The sequence below is a fragment of the Salmo salar genome, chromosome 03, assembly GCF_965601325.2.
Source record: "Salmo salar chromosome 03, fSalSal1, whole genome shotgun sequence".
NCBI lineage: Eukaryota > Metazoa > Chordata > Actinopteri > Salmoniformes > Salmonidae > Salmo > Salmo salar.
Genome location: NC_138293.1, coordinates 71,118,041 through 71,135,563, shown reverse-complemented (window position 1 = coordinate 71,135,563; position 17,523 = coordinate 71,118,041). Strand labels below are relative to the sequence as shown.

The 17,523-nt window shown below is 40.6% G+C and overlaps 1 protein-coding gene across 1 annotated transcript; it reads left to right on the top strand.

Moving 5' to 3' along the window:
- Positions 1–584: 584 nt before the first annotated feature.
- Positions 585–17,237, top strand: LOC123724057 (C-X-C motif chemokine 11-1). The gene is made up of 6 exons (XM_045716183.2): positions 585–643; positions 3,370–3,555; positions 15,856–15,974; positions 16,135–16,252; positions 16,362–16,436; positions 16,639–17,237. The coding sequence occupies exons 3-6, from the start codon at positions 15,911–15,913 to the stop codon at positions 16,718–16,720; spliced, it is 339 nt and encodes a 112-aa protein (XP_045572139.1). The 5' UTR covers positions 585–643; positions 3,370–3,555; positions 15,856–15,910; the 3' UTR covers positions 16,721–17,237.
- Positions 17,238–17,523: the final 286 nt, after the last annotated feature.

Below are 17,523 nucleotides of genomic sequence, written 5' to 3'. Positions count from 1 at the left end.
TATCATTTTTTGCAAAATAATTATACCTAAATAAAACCTACGTAAGTATTCAGATCCTTTACTCAGTACTTTGTTGAAGCATATTTGGCAGCGATTACAGCCTCGAGTCTTCTTGGGTATGACGCTACAAGCTTGGCAAACCTGTATTTGGGGAGTTTCTCCCATTCCTCTCAAGCTCTGCCAGGTTGGATGGGGAGTGTCGTTGGACAGCTATTTTCAGGTCTCTCCAGAGATGTTTGATCAAGTCCGGGCTCTAGCTGGGCCACTCAAGGATATTCAGAGACTTGTCCTGAAGCCACTTGTAATGACTTTTTTATATAAACAGGTCATAGGCGGAAATCCCAGGGGGGACGTGGGGGACACGACCCCCCATCCTGGGAAAAATATGATTTGTCCCCCCCAATATATCACTGTAAACATAACTATGTAATTTCAATAATATTAATAATACGTAATGAAAGCACTTGTGCTGATCATAGACACTTAATAGCACGTTTTTAAGTTTCAAAAGATTGCGAACCCCGCCTTTTGCCTGGTTTGATCCACTGCCTCCCACCCCCCTAGCTCTCATCAGTGGCACGTGATGCAGGTACTGTGCATGTGTGGGAATCTGACGGAGTCTGTTGTTGGTGGCTGACCTCCAGTAAGTAGTTCAAACAAAGGATATGTTAGATATTTCTTTACTTCACCACTCAATACAAGAAAACACATAACCGTCACCAGTCTTCATTTTCGCTGCATTAAATTACAAGTCATTCTCTATGTTAGCTGATGTTTGCTAGCTAGCTAAAGTAACATTAACCAGTGTTTGCAGCTATTTGAATTTGAATCAATGAGAGAAGCTAGCAATGCATTGTAGTGTTCCTTAGCTGGCAAGGTAACAGAGGGTTCGTGTTTACCGTCTGAAAGGCACTCAAAGCACGTAACTAATGTGAGGTTAATCCAGTCAATCGCAACATAGCGATTTTGTTTTATGTTGGCAGGGTTCACACACACAATAGCTGAATTTGCAGAGCTAGCGAGCAAACATTAGCTAGCAAGCTAGCTAGTACCTATTCCATTTATGTGGTGTCGTCAAAGATGGAATCTTTGCTATCGTCAGTTTATTCCAAGATCAGCATGCAGCTGTAGTGCTTCGAAGTCCCTGTGATAAGGTTAGCGATAAACTGAACAGAACTACACTCTCTTCTACCATTGTCTTAAATATACTGCTCAAAAAATAAAGGGAACACTTAAACAACACATCCTAGATCTGAATGAAAGAAATAATCTTATTAAATACTTTTTTCTTTACATAGTTGAATGTGCTGACAACAAAATCACACAAAAATAATCAATGGAAATCCAATTTATCAACCCATGGAGGTCTGGATTTGGAGTCACACTCAAAATTAAAGTGGAAAACCACACTACAGGCTGATCCAACTTTGATGTAATGTCCTTAAAACAAGCCAAAATATGGCTCAGTAGTGTGTGTGGCCTCCACGTGCCTGTATGACCTCCCTACAATGCCTGGGCATGCTCCTGATGAGGTGGCGGATGGTCTCCTGAGGGATCTCCTCCCAGACCTGGACTAAAGCATCCGCCAACTCCTGGACAGTCTGGGGTGCAACGTGGCGTTGGTGGATGGAGCGAGACATGATGTCCCAGATGTGCTCAATTGGATTCAGGTCTGGGGAACGGGCGGGCCAGTCCATAGCATCAATGCCTTCCTCTTGCAGGAACACTCCAGCCACATGAGGTCTAGCATTGTCTTGCATTAGGAGGAACCCAGGGCCAACCGCACCAGCATATGGTCTCACAAGGGGTCTGAGGATCTCATCTCGGAGCTTAATGGCAGTCAGGCTACCTCTGGCGAGCACATGGAGGGCTGTGCGGCCCCCCAAAGAAATGCCACCCCACACCATGACTGACCCACCACCAAACCGGTCATGCTGGAGGATGTTGCAGGCAACAGAACGTTCTCCACGGCGTCTCCAGACTCTGTCACGTCTGTCACATGTGCTCAGTGTGAACCTGCTTTCATCTGTGAAGAGCACAGGGCGCCAGTGGCGAATTTGCCAATCTTGGTGTTCTCTGGCAAATGCCAAACGTCCTGCACGGTGTTGGGCTGTAAGCACAACCCCCACCTGTGGACGTCGGCCCTCATAACACCCTCATGGAGTCTGTTTCTGACCGTTTGAGCAGACACATGCACATTTGTGGCCTGCTGGAGATCATTTTGCAGGGCTCTGGCAGTGCTCCTCCTGCTCCTCATTGCACAAAGGCGGAGGTAGCGGTCCTGCTGCTGGGTTGTTGCCCTCCTACGACCTCCTCCACGTCTCCTGATGTACTGCCCTGTCTCCTGGTAGCGCCTCCATGCTCTGGACACTACGCTGACAGACATAGTAAACCTTCTTGCCACAGCTTGCATTGATGTGCCATGAGCCATGAGCTGCACTACCTGAGCCACTTGTGTGGGTTGTAGACTCCGTCTCATGCTACCACTAGAGTGAAAGCACCGCCAGCATTCAAAAGTGACCAAAACATCAGCCAGGAAGCATAGGAACTGAGAAGTGGTCAGTGGTCCCCACCTGCAGAACCACTCCTTTATTGGGGGTGTCTTGCTAATTGCCTATAATTTCCACCTGTTGTCTATTCCATTTGCACAACAGCATGTGAAATGTATTGTCAATCAGTGTTGCTTCCTAAGTGGACAGTTTGATTTCACAGAAGTGTGATTGACTTGGAGTTACATTGTGTTGTTTAAGTGTTCCCTTTATTTTTTTGAGCAGTGTACATTTAATGGTCTCGTTGCAAAAGCTAAATTATCGGTAGGGGACTTTGAAGCACCTGTGTGCCGATCTTGGAGTAAACTGACGACAGCAAAGATTATAGCAAACACCACAGAAATGGAATTGGTGCTCGCTAGCTCTGCAAATTCAGCTATTGTTGGAAGCCAGCCAATATGAAACATAAACTATATTAAAATTACAGAACGTTGCAGCATACGTTGTGTAAATGGTGAACTCACAGCTGTCAACCCTTGCCACTGCAGCTCCGGGAGCTGCACCCCATAGGGGTGGGAGGACCAAGAGACCACAGTTGTTGGGGTGTAGGGTTTGAGCAAATCCTGACGGTATGGAGGGGCAGTTCATCTTGCGGCTCTGTAAGCAAGTAAACATGTCTCGAACCCCCATATCACACACTCACAAACTGTAAATATATGTGTGAACATTGAACTATCAATTGGGGAGAGAGAGACTCAAATATCACATTCATTTGTACATATCCACTGCATGCATAAAAATTGAGCCAAAGTTGCTTCCTGTTTAGTCACGTCTTTGGTCACATTGCAGTCAAATGAAAAGAGTGCCTTCCACAATGCAGGTGACAGCTGGTGAGCAAATGCAGAATATTGAAGTGGACTGCAGTCGATGTAAGAATGCTGTTCATTGACTATAGCTCAGCATTCAACACCATAGTACCCTCCAAGCTCGTCATTAAGCTTGAGGCCCTGGGTCTCTGTGCAACTGGGTCCTGGACTTCCTGATGGGCTGCCACCAGGTGGTGAAGGTAGGAAACAACACCTCTACTTCGCTGATCCTCAACACTGGGGCCCCACAAGGGTGCTTCCTACATACAGACTTGAAGTCATTGGCCACTTTAATAAATGGATCACTAGTCACTTTAATAATGTCACTTTAATAATGTTTACATATCTTGCGTCACTCATCCCATATCTATATACTGTATTTTATACCATCTATTGCATCTCACTATGCCGCTCTGTCATTGCTCATCCAAATATTTATGTGTCTATATTTTTATTCCATTCCTTTACTTAGATTTATGTGTATTAGGTATTTGTTGTGAAATTGTTAAGTTACACATTAGATATTGCTGCACTATTGGAACTAGAAGCACAATCACTTCGCTACACCCGCAATAACATCTGCTAACCATGTGTATGTGACCAATACGATTTGATTTGGAACTTCATGACCTTCGATCACATGGTTGTTGTAAAGTTCATGCAGTCAAATTTCAGTGATTAAATAGAGCCCCTAGATTCAATCAGATTAAGCGTTAACCGGCGATAGCAGACACCCGGGGAGATGATTTTTTGGCAGTGTTTGAGGTGTAGGCGTAACTGCATTGGAGGTGTGAAATTGGTGAGCAGCTGCTCTTGATCATTGTCATGAAGTCACACTCGCCCCACTCCAGTTAGAAGTTCAGAATGAGAAAGTGTAGGCTATATAGAAATAGTTACGCTCAAATTGAAACTCATTCAACTAAATAATGAGGATTTCTATCAGCCTAATCGAGCTGTGGATTACATCTCACATTCCAGTGTTTGAACTTGTAAACAAGGCTGCATGGGATTTTTCTTAGGGCTCTATTCAATGCATATCGCGGAAATTCAGCATTACAGCGTGATTGAAATTTAAAGGCAATGTTACAGAGTTAGCAGAGACTAAATTCACGGTAAATGCTGCATATGTCAGTTCAATCTGAAGTTACCTTTACATTGCTAGAGGGCAATCTGTAAATCTCCAGCGATACAGACTGATTAGAGCCCTTAGGCTGGGATTCATTCAAACCCTCCATAGCAATGTTTAGACAGTGTCTTTATTTACAATATTAATCCTGTTCCCACACACTACCTAATTCTGAAAAGTGAAAGCATGTGAGGGGGTCACTCTGGTAGAAGCTGTAGGTTTTTATACAGTAACCAAGACCAGTCTGTGAGTTAATTTGACTGTTGGAAAAATAGGTATACTGCTTAAATACTGCAATGCGGGTTGAATTGAATAGAGCCCTAAATATGCAGGCAAAACTCCCTTTACATCAGTGGTGATCAATCCATAACCTGAAGTGTGTGCAGGCTTTTGTAAGGGTTGGGGTTATGGCTTGGGTTAGGGTTAGGGTTAAACCGGGTTGAACTGGGTTGTGGACATGAAGCTAAGGCATTACAAACATGTGCACATGCACAAGCATACCCATGCTAATCATACACCACAGAGACAACAACCACACTGGCACATGCGCACACACACACACACACACACACACACACACACACACACACACACACAGGCACACACTGTTTGTGCAACCTGGTCGACCCTGTCTGAAAAACAAATGAGATAAAGTGACTGACATACATTACGTTTGTGTATGGACTGATCTTATGTTTTTGATCATTCATTATCTATTAGATGAATACCCAAATTTCAGTCCAAATGTCAGTCCAGTTTACAGTAAGTCACTTACACAGTCATATGCACTGTGGGGGAAGAGATGATGATGCTATAGCTGTTTCTCTGTGGTTTCTGTATAGGAAGGGGGCTTTTGCTGTTTAGTGGTTTGGAAATATGTGCAGTTTCATGATGTTAATATCCTGCTTTAGTTCTACAGACAGCTAAAAGAAGGGGGAAGCGTGCAAGCGTCTTTCCTGTCTCGAGGTGATAAAATAAAAACATAAGTATGACCTCATCCTCCTTTTGAAAAGTGTGTCCCCTCTCTCATCAAAATGAGACAGCAGGAACATTGTGTCAATTTGCTCTATCTAAGGTGGGCCGTCTACATCACTCTGCATTACTAAACATAAAACATTAAATGTTCACTCATATCAAATATTGAAGTGGGAGCTGACAGAAGGCTGCCTACAGTGGAGATAGAAAAAGATCAGGGTTATCTGCAGCTACATCTGCCCACAGCAATCTTGAATACCTTTTCTATCTGGATGGAAAGCCTAACCATATGAGATCTGTGAGATACGACACACATAACACAACAGTCTGTAATGTAGCTCTGATGGAAAGTCTTAAAATACCTTTTTGTTAAGAACAATGACATTTAATTATTATGAGAAATGTTTACCATCAGCTTCTAATGCCAAATTCCAACACACTTATGGGTGTTAATTAAGTGCCTTTATATCATCATAAAGTGCCTAGGGGGTAGAGCGTTTATTTATTTTTTTATATATATATTTTTACCTTTATTTAACCAGGTAGGCTAGTTGAGAACAAGTTCTCATTTACAACTGCGACCTGGCCAAGATAAAGCACAGCAGTTCGACACATACAACAACACAGAGTTACACATGGAATAAACAAACATACAGTCAATAATAGAGTAGAAAATGAAAAATCTATATACAGTGAGTGCAAATGAGGTAAGATAAGGGAGGTAAGGCCATGGTGGTGAAGTAATTACAATATAGCAATTAAACACTGGAATAGTAGATGTGCAGAAGATTAATGTGCAAGTAGAGATATTAGGGTGCAAAGGAGCAAGATAAATAAATAAATACAGTATGTGGGATGAGGTAGTTGGATGGGCTGTTTACAGATGGGCTATGTACAGGTGCAGTGATCTGTGAGCTGCTCTGACAGCTGGTGCTTAAAGCTAGTGAGGGAGATATGGGTCTCCAGCTTCAGTGGTTTTTGCATAAGGGAGGCCCCAACTAGCCTACATTTATAAAGGCAGTGTGTGGCTGGTGGCTAGACTTACCTCACCCTACACAGTGCATGTTGACTCAGTAGAGATGTCTCATCCAACACAGTAACCACTTCTCTAAAGCTAGCTCTGGCGCTGAACTTTGCTCCACAGAGGTTAGGACACACTGACAATTTCTGAAGTACAAATAGTTTCCAATGTCTTAGTTGGTCAAACCAAGGTCCCGATGCTTGCTTACTACAGTTGGGTGTATTGAAGTAGTAAACAGGATACCGAATTGCAATTCGAATTTTAATTAAAGGAAATACTGTAGAATTGAATTCAGTGAAATTCAATGAAATTCAAATGCCTCTTCTATTCTATATTAGGTGTAGTCTGTACAAATGAAGAGTTTGTTTTTCTTCACACTTGTGTTTATTCACCAGAAGTGATTGCTTATGGGTACTTTCATGTGTGTGTAAAATATTACTGTTCTCAGATTTTTTATTCATAGATTTTGGGTGTATATTCAAATTATTCTTTTAGCAAAATGCTATATATCCATTGTTTAGCTGGAATGGAATGTTTGGGGAAGAGTGGGGTAAGTTGAGCCAATTTTTTTTTACATTCATCACTCAGTCAAGGGAAATATAGTAATCTTTCTAACAAAGATATTTACATTTATTTCAGGATGTTGTGTATCCCTGGAAATAATCAGAATATATGTAAACATTACAGTTTTGAAAACATAGCTTTCCCCCAAAAAGTGGTCTATTGGTACAAGTTACCCTGGGACAGAGGTGGAAAAAGTACCCAATTGTCATACTTGAGTAAAAGTAAAGATACCTCAAAAGAAAATGACTCAAGTAAAAGAGTAAAAGTCTTAAGTACATTTACAAATATTTGGTTTTAAATGTACTTTAGTATCAAAAGTAAATGTAATCGCTAAAATGTACATAAGTATCAAAATTCCTTATATTAAGAAAACCAGATGGCACGATTTTCTTGATTTTTTTAATTTATGGATAGCCAGGGGCACATTTCAACACTCAGACATCATTTACAAACAAAGCATTTGTGTTTAGTGAGTCTGCCAGATCAGAGACATTAAGGATGACCGGGGATGTTCTCTTGATAAGTGCATGAATTAGACTATTTTCCTGTCCTGCTAAGCATTCAAAATGTAACAAGTACTTTTGGGTGTCAGGGTGAAAAGTACATTATTTTGTATAGGAATGTAGTGTATGTAAAAGTTGTCAACAAAAATAAACAGTTAAGTAAGGTACAGATACCCCAAAAAAGGACATAAGTAATGTAACGGCTGTCGTCGGGAATAGAGGACCAAAACGCAGCAGGAATGTGGATGCTCATCTTGTTATTTATTTAAAATAAAGAGAACACCAAAATAACAAAATGAAGAACACACGAACAACAAAACAGTCTTGTCACGCTCACACAGGCAAAACAAGAAACAATCTCCCACAACACCAAACCAAACAATTACCCATATATAGGACTCTCAGAGGCAACGAGAAACCACCTGCCTCCAATTGAGAGTCCAACCCCCCATCAACCTAAATATAGAAATACAACAAACCAGAAAGAACATAGAAATACAAAACATAGAACATAGACCAAAACCCGGAAATAATAAATCAAACACCCTACTACATACACCACCACCCCGAAACACATAAACAAAATACCCTCTGCCACGTCCTGACCAAACTACAATAGCAAATACTCCCTAAACTGGTCAGGACGTGACAAGTAAAAATACTTTAAAGTACTACTTAAGTACTTTACACCACTGTCCCGGGGTATGGGGTAAGTTGAGCTGCAGGACAGGGTATGTTAAGCAACCTACACATTTCTATATTGAATAAATATTACCACCTTTTTAAAACCATATCTATCTTTATTTCCCAAATACAGCACAATCACTTTTTTTTTTAATGTTTTAAGCATTTTAAGCATTTTTTTAACACAGGCTTAACACCTAAAACTATGTACTTTTTAAAAACATTTTCAACATAGACCAGGTCCTGTTATTACCTCATATCCCAGTGAGAATGCCCTGCATTACACCTGGGAAGAAAACACTTAAATTTGCTCAACTTGCCATTGGCTGACCATTGGCTCAACTTACCCCAAGGCAAAAATGTTGACAGTATTAGCCCATACAGCTACAAGGATGCACTTTCATGCTGGATTTAGGACATAATATTGAAGCTTATAGAGACACAAAATGATGTATAGAACAATATTAAAATTACATACTTTGGTTTAGATACCAGGATCTTGTAACCTATAACAAAATAAATGATTTTTTTGGGACCTAACTTGCTTACCACTTTCCCATGTGGTTTCTTCCTTGATGAAATGATGGCCTCTTCTAAATTTGGGGTCATTATTAATTATTATTAATTTTGTGTATGGTTTCCTAGAAAAAAAGATGACTCAATTACCTCTTTCTCCCCTGCTCTATATTTGACTGTGATATGTGATTGTCTCACACAGCTTTCTTAAGATGAATGCACTTACTGTATTTCATTCTGGATAACAGCATCTGCTAAATTACTAAAACATCAAATCTAAGTTTATTTGTGAAATGCGCCGAATACAACCTTACAGTGAAATGCTTAATTACAGGCCCTAAGCAACAGTGCAATTTTTAAGTAAAATATAGGTATTCGGTGAACTATAGATAAGTAAGGAAATAAAAAACAACAGTAAAAAGACAGTGAATAATAACAGTAGCGAGGCTATATACAGTAGCGAGGCTATAATAGTAGCGAGGCTATATACAGGCACCGGTTAGTCGGGCTAATTGAGGTAATATGTACATGTAGGTATGGTTAAAGTGACTATGCATATATGATAAACAGAGAGTAGCAGTAACGTAAAAGAGCGGTTGGTGGGTGGCGGGACACAATGCAGATAGTCCGGGTAGCCAATGTGCGGGGGCACTGGTTAGTTGGGCTAATTGAGGTAATATGTACATGAATGTATAGTTAAAGTGACTATGCATATGTGGTAAACAGAGAGTAGCAGCAGTGTAAAGAGGGGGTGGGGGGGGACACAATGCAAATAGTCCGGGTAGCCATTTGATTACCTGTTCAGGAGTGTTATGGCTTGGGGGTAAAAGCTGTTGAGAAGCCTTTTGGTCCTAGACTTGGTGCTCCGGTACAACTTGCCATGCGGAAGTAGAGAGAACAGTCTATGACTGGGGTGGTTGGGGTCTTTGACAATTCAGGGCCTTGTACGTTTGCCCACTGACAAAGAAATGGTCAGTCTATAATTTTAATGGTAGGTTTATTTGAACAGTGAGAGAAAGAATAACAACAAAAAAATCCTGAAAAACACATGTCAAAAATGTTATACATTTATTTGCATTTTAATGAGGGAAATAAGTATTTGACCCCTCTGCAAAACATGACTTAGTACTTGGTGGCAAAACCCTTGTTGGCAATCACAGAGGTCAGACGTTTCTTGTAGTTGGCCACCAGGTTTGCACACATCTCAGGAGGGATTTTGTCCCACTCCTCTTTGCAGATCTTCTCCAAGTCATTAAGGTTTCGAGGCTGACGTTTGGCAACTCGAACCTTCAGCTCCCTCCACAGATTTTCTATGGGATTAAGGTCTGAAGACTGGCTAGGCCACTCCAGGACCTTAATGTGTTTCTTCTTGAGCCACTCCTTTGTTGCCTTGGCCGTGTGTTTTGGGTCATTGTCATGCTGGAATACCCATCCACGACCCATTTTCAATGCCCTGGCTGAGGGAAGGAGGTTCTCACCCAAGATTTGACGGCACATGGCCCCGTCCATCGCCCCTTTGATGCGGTGAAGTTGTCCTGTCCCCTTAGCAGAAAAACCCCCCCAAAGCATAATGTTTCCACCTCCATGTTTGACGGTGGGGATGGTGTTCTTCTGGATTTTTTTGTTGTTATTCTGTCTCTCACTGTTCAAATAAACCTACCATTAAAATTATAGACTGATCATTTCTTTGTCAGTGGGCAAACGTACAAAATCAGCAGGGGATCAAATACTTTTTTCCCTCACTGTAAGTATTCAACCCCCTGAGTCAATACATGTTAGAATCACCTCATGAGTTGAATTGGAGTCAATTCCAGAATTGAGCCCAACCCTGTTGCTTACATCACCAAGTTATGGGTTTGAATGATGTTAACAATTACTTCAACATTGCACATTATCAGCTGGCCATAACTCTCTTACCCAACTTCTCCAATAAGCTTGGTGTTGGTTGACCTCATACATAACCTCCAAAGACATCAGGCATGTTCTAAATTGACTGAACTGAAATGCATTTGACCCTGAAACTACTAACCAAGCCTTATCCCTTCTCCCAGAGATAGACAAGCTGATGTAATGCTATTTTATCATGTTCAAGCCCATCTCATTTGAATTTCTCTAAACTGTCATGTCACTTCCTGTAAACTATTTACTTCACTTCCCATAGTGTGCTCCAAACTCCTTTTCACCCACGATGACATCCAGACAGGGACATTCCATTTTAGCCTGGAACTGTGGTCACTCTGCTGCTACGAACCCAAACAGGACCTGAAACAAGCATTGCCCCATCTTTATGGTTAAACTGATCTTTAAATTGTGACAGAACCACTTTTACAAGAAAAACATACTTTTTTAAAGAAAGTAAAAGGGAGAGTGAAAACAAAAGAAAAAAGGTGGAAAAAACGAAAGTGAGAAGGGGAGTGGAATCTCCCCTAAGTAGCTCCAAATCATTAACTATGGTGTGTATACAGTGCCTTCAGAAAGTATTCACACCCCTTGACATTTTCCACATTGTGTTGTGTTCCAAATTGGGATTAAAATGGATTTAATTGTCTTCTTCTTTTTACGATATACACAAAATACTCTGTAATGTCAAAGTGGAAGAAAAATTCTATTTTTTTTAAAGATTAATGAAAAATAAAACACTAATAAACCTTGATTAGATAAGTATTCAACCCCCTGAGTCAGTATATATTTGAATCACCTTTGGCAGCGATTACAGCTGTGAGTCTTTGGATAAGAGCTTTGCACACCTAGACTGTACAATATTTGCCCATTATTTTTTTTAACTCTTCCAGCTCTGTCAAGTTGGTTGTTAGTCACAGCCATTTTCATGTCTTGCCATAGATTTTCAAGACGATTTAAGTCAAAACTGTAACTAGGCCTCTCAGGAATATTCAATGTTGTCTCGGTGAGACACTCCAGTGTATATTTGGGCTTGAAATTTAGGTTATTGTCCTGCTGAAAGGTGAAATTGTCTCCCAGTGTCTGTTGGAAAGCAGACAGAAACAGGTTTTCCTCTAGGATTTTACATGTGCTTAGCTCTATCCCGTTTATTTTTTATCCCCCAAAGAAACTCCCTTGCCAATGACGAGCATATCCAGGCTTTTTGCATCCACCACCATGCTTAAAAATATGAAGAGTGGTAGTCCGTGATGTGTTGTGTTGGATTTGCCCCAAACATAATGGTTTGTATTCAGGACAAAAAGTTAATTTTTAGCAAAATTTTTTGGAGTATTACTTTAGTGCCATATTGCAAACAGGATGCATGTTTAGAATTTTTCCCCCCTTCTTTTCATTCTGTCATTTAGGTTAGTATTGTGGAGTAACTACAATGTTGTAGATCCAACCTCATCATCCTTGAGATGTTTCTAAAACTTGTAGTAAATTAAATTGATTGGACAATATTTGGAAAGGCACTCACCTGTCTATATAAGGTCCCACAGTCAACAGTGCATGTCAGAGCAAAAACCAAGCCATGAGGTCCAAGGAATTGGCTGTAGAGCTCCGAAACAGGATTATTTTGAAGACCAGACCTGGGGTAGGGTACCAAAACATTTCTGCAGCATTGAAGGTCCCCGAAAACACAGTGGCCTCCATCATTCTTAAATGGAAGAAGTTTGGAACCACCGAGACTCTTTCTAGAGCTTGCCGCCCGGCCAAACTGAGCAATCGGGGGAGAAGGGCCTTGGTCAGGGAGGTGACCAAGAACCCGATGGTCACTATGACAGAGCTCCAGAGTTCCTATGTGGAAATGGGAGAACCTTCCAGAAGGACACCCATCTCTGCAGCACTCCACCAATCAGGCCTTTATGGTAGAGCAGCCAGATAGAAGCCACTCCTCAGTAAAAGGCACATGACAGCCTGCTTGGATTTTGCCAAAAGACACCTAAAAGAACTCCCAGACTATGAGAAACAAGATTCTCTGGTCTGATGAAACCAAAATGTAACTCTTTGGCCTGAATGCCAAGTGTCACGTCTGGAGGAAACCTGGCACTATCCCTACGGTGAAGCATGGTGGTGACAGCATCATACTGTGGGGATGTTTTTCAATGGCAGGGACAGGGAGACTAGTCAGGATCGAGGGAAAGATGAACGGAGTAAAGTACAGAGAGATCCTTGATGAAAACCTGCTCCAGAGCACTCAGGACCTCAGACTGGGGCAAAGGTTCACCTTCCAACAGGACAACGACCCTAAGCACACAGCCAAGACAACGCAGGAGTGGCTTGGGGACAAGTCACTTAATGACCTTGAGTGGCCCAGCTAGAGCCTGAGATTTGAACCCGATCAAACATCTCTGGAGAGACCTGAAAATAGCTGTGCAGCGTTACTGCCCATCCAACCTGACAGAGAAACTCCCCAAATTGTCACGTCCTGACCAGTATAGGGGTTATTTGTATTTGTAGGTTGGTCAGGACGTGGCAGAGGATATTTGTTTTATGTGGTTCGGGGGTTATGTGTATTGTAGAGGGGTGTTTTATTTATGTATTACGGGGTTTTGGTGTATGTTCTGGGTTTTGTATTCTAGGTTGGTTTTCTAGTTTGTTTATTTCTGTGTGGTCTGTGTGGCTCCCGATCAGGAACAGCTGTACGTCGTTGTTCCTGATTGGGAGTCATATATTAGTTGCGTGTTTTCACCTGGGGATTTGTGGGTAGTTGTATTTCGCACTGCTAGTGATTATTGTAGCCTGTGAAACTGTCACCTGTCGTTTATTGTTTTGTTTCGTGTTATCGTTATTCATTAAATATAATGATGAACATGCAACCCGCTGCGCCTTGGTCATCTCTACAATACGCCAGCCGTTACACAAATACAGGTTTGCCAAGCTTGTAGCGTCATACCCAAGAAGACTCAGGGCTGTAATTGCTGCCAAAGGTGCTTCAACAAAATACTGAGTAAAGGGTCTGAATATTTATGTAAATATAATATATATATATTTTTTATACATTTGCAAAAATGTCTAAAAACAGGTTTTTGCTTTGTCATTTTGTGTAGCTTGATGAGAGAAAAAAAACGTTTTAATCCATTACTGAATACAGCAGTAACGTAAGAAAATGTGGGAAAAGTGAAGGGGTCTGAAGACTTTCTGAATGCACTGTGTTGGGTATATAGATGGGGTAATCATAAAAAAAATCATGTTAACCACAATTATTTCTTAAATAGTGAGTCCATGATACTTATTGTGTGACTTGTTAAGCAAATGTTTACTCTTGAACTTATTTAGGGTTGCCATAACAAAGGAGTTGAATAGTTATTGACTCAAGACATTTCAGCTTAAATGTTTTGTTAATTTGAGAAAAAAAACATTCCACTTTGACATTGTGGGGTATTGGCACAAAATCTGAATTTATAAAATTTTTAAGTCAGCTGTAACACAACCAAATTTGGAAAAAGTCAAGGGGTGTGAATAGTTTCTGAAGGAACTTTAATTAGTCCCAATGAAAGAATATGCAATAAAAAAATGGTAAGCCCACCTCTTCATAAAGTCTCTTTATCGCAATTACAACTGATCAATCTTACACACATGATGTGAGCTAGATGTATTAAATTATTTAACCTTTATTTAACTAGGCAAGTCAGTTAATTAAGAACAAATTCATATTTACAATGACGGCCTACACCGGCTAACGCTGGGCCAATTGTGCACCGCCCTATGGGACTCCCAATCACAGCCAGTTGTGATACAGTGTCACGTCCTGACCAGTATAGAGGATATTTTGTTATTGTAGTTTGGTCAGGACGTGGCAGAGGGTAGTTTATTTATGTATTACGGGTTTTTTTTGGTCACTGGTCTATGTTTGTTTTTCTATGTGTATGTTCTAGGGTAGTTTTTCTATGTGTAGGTTGGGTGCTGGACTCTCAATTGGAGGCAGGTGTTTCTAGTTGCCTCTGATTGGGAGTCTTATAAATAGGTGTGTTTTGTTTGTCACTTGTGGGTAGTTGTTTGAGAGCACTGCTTTTGTTGAGCCTGCTTTGCTGTTCCTGGCGTTAGTTTGTTTATTGTTTTTCCGTGGTGTTCGCATTTTTTATAATAAATATGTTGAGCACGCAACCCGCTGCGCCTTGGTCCCATTCTCTCTTCCATGACAGCTGTGACATACAACCTGGAATCGAATCAGGGTCTGTGGTGATGCCTCTACCACTGCGCCACTCGAGAGCCCTAGAGACAAAACTCAGTTTGTCAATGACCACATAACTCAACAAATGTACAGTTGGTGGAAAAATGTGTGACATGTTTTTTGATGGGGAACAGAAAGGTGAGAATTATAAAGCTTCTTACACTGGAAATATTAGAGGAGGTTCATCTGCAGAGATACTACATGTGTTAATGATGTGTGATGAGAGCACTTCGGCAAAGACTCCCTTCGCAATGGAACGGTCTGAAACCCCTTAACACTTACCCTCCACCGTCACATAAAGATGCACGCACACAACAAACACAATATATTTTTAACCCATCTCTGAAACAATTGTTTGATGTATGACATTAAACATCCAGCAAATTATGATTGAAAATACATCACAGTCATAGATAGTTCTGAAATTATATTTCTATCCATTATTTCTGTTCCTAATTCTATTTAGTTACTACTAAACAGATTACATTAACATAACATTGTAATAGGCCTACTGAGCTGAAAAATCTTTTTCCACAGAGAATTCGAAATAATAAATAATATGATTTAAAGGCATATACATATTTTCCAGAAACTCAGATTAGGGATTTTGTTAATTCCTCTGATCTATAGAAATTGTATTTGTCACCATTCCTCTGACTAAACGATTTATTTAACTAGAATTTTAAAACGGTGACTCAAAGCCAATTTAATTACTATAAATCTTGAAAAGCCAGATGTATTATAATCCACACTAAAATTTAATAATTAAGTGAGGTTGAAGAGTGGGTGGAAAAGAGTGGGGGGCATTTTCTTGTGGTTGCTAGTTAGTTTCAGTTTCCATTATAAAGGGAAATTTCTTCTGATCACTGGAAAGATAAAGGCTGTGTATAAGAGGGGCCCCTTCTCTCAACTCCTCACAGTACCTCTCTCTCGTCTCTTCTCATATCTCTTTACACACTCAAATCTTATCTCCAGTCCTCCATCTCTTCACACCAGACAGACTCATCTCTACCAACAGTTGGACCAGCAGAGAACACCACAGCTTGAACACATGACCATGATCACCAGAATACTCCTGCTCCTTGCTGTCACCATCTGTGTCACAGCCGCCCAGCGTGAGTCTACCTCTTTTTACCATAATTGTTATTATTATGGTATGGAACGTTTATTACATGTGAATATTTTTTGAGCATGGTAATTGTTTTTGTATTATGATTTAGTAATTCCAAGTAGCTCGACTGTACTCAATTCATTGTCCACTGATTCTCTGTATAGGTTCTGTGAGCCAGCGATGTTTGTGTCGGAAGGTGCGGGACAGCTTTGGCGCTCCAAACACTGTTGAGGACATCCAGATCATTCCGCCAACTCCCTCCTGTGACAGGCTGGAGTTCATGTGAGTATATATAATCTCATCAGTTATGATGAGGATGATGTTAATATGATGACGTCAATTAAAATTAAAACCATTGCTAAGTAAATTTAACCATTCTATATCTTGATAGTGTTAGCCTTAAGAATGGAGTGCAGTACTGCCTGGACCCCAGTATGAAAGTGCAGAGACTTCTCACTCGCCTGATGTGAGTCATGTAAACCAATTTCTTTTCTGTTTACAACTTGGGAGTGTCATAATTTACTGTACAAAATATTAAATCATTCTTCAAAGAACTAACATTGTTGCATACATTTTTTTTATTATTTAGTACAACAGTATGTTGAGGACATATGAGTGAAAGGTGCATGGGCTTGTCTCACCATCGTGTCCAATTGCTTAATTCACAGGAAGAAGTCCTCTCCCCCAACTCTCCCCACTCCAATTGAGGCCATCCCTAATGAGAGAAGCACTGACCCTGCTGATATCTGATTCCCTGTCTCAGACTCCCTCTATGACTCCATTTAGCAGGGTTTCCCAAACTCGGTACTGGGGCCCCGACTTGCTGCATGTTTTGATTTTTGCCCTAGCACTACACAGCTGATTCCAATAACCAACTCATAGTCAAGCTTTGATTATTAGATTAATCTGTGTAGTGCTAGGGCAAAAAAAAAAAATGCACGGGGGGGGGGGGGGGGGGGGGGGGGGGGTTGTAGGACCGAGTTTGGGAAACCCTGCCACATTGGACCAGCTTTGACTCACAACAAATATCTTGTTATCCTATAAGTTCTGACATCCCATCACTCTGAATGTTTAAGACCAAGTCAATGTCAAAGCAGTTTAATGCAGAAGCTTCTTGTTCTAATTAACTTTATACTTCTATTTTGTACTTTTTTTATATTTCAATTTCATATGTCTGTGTTGGGATGTTATGCTTTATTGTGTTCTGTTTTGCACAGTTGTTGTCTCAAATGATTTAAAATACTTTAATAAATCTATTTTCTCATGATTTCGTACGAGTTTCACTGGATAATTTTGTTATGAAGCAAAATGTATCAAATGAGAAGGAACATTGTTAATTGTTCTGAACCAGGAATCTTGTGAATAGTGCTATTTTGTGGCTGCAAAAGAGCAGAGCACTCCACGTAAATAGAAATGACTGAGGCGGGTCTAGCTTACAGAAGGAAAGCTTGCACTCATGCCACATTGCAGGTACACTGTTCACAAAAATGATAGCCTATACTACGGATGTCCTTTCCAGCTTCTAATAAATCTATGTGATCTCTGCGTCTTGC

Excerpts from the sequence above, each read along its gene's own strand:
- LOC123724057 (XM_045716183.2), top strand. The coding sequence starts at position 15,911 with ATGACCATGATCACCAGAATACTCCTGCTCCTTGCTGTCACCATCTGT. Across the intron at positions 16,253-16,361 it reads TGTGACAGGCTGGAGTTCAT|TGTTAGCCTTAAGAATGGAG; the intron begins GTGAGTATATAT and ends ATATCTTGATAG. Across the intron at positions 16,437-16,638 it reads AGACTTCTCACTCGCCTGAT|GAAGAAGTCCTCTCCCCCAA; the intron begins GTGAGTCATGTA and ends CTTAATTCACAG.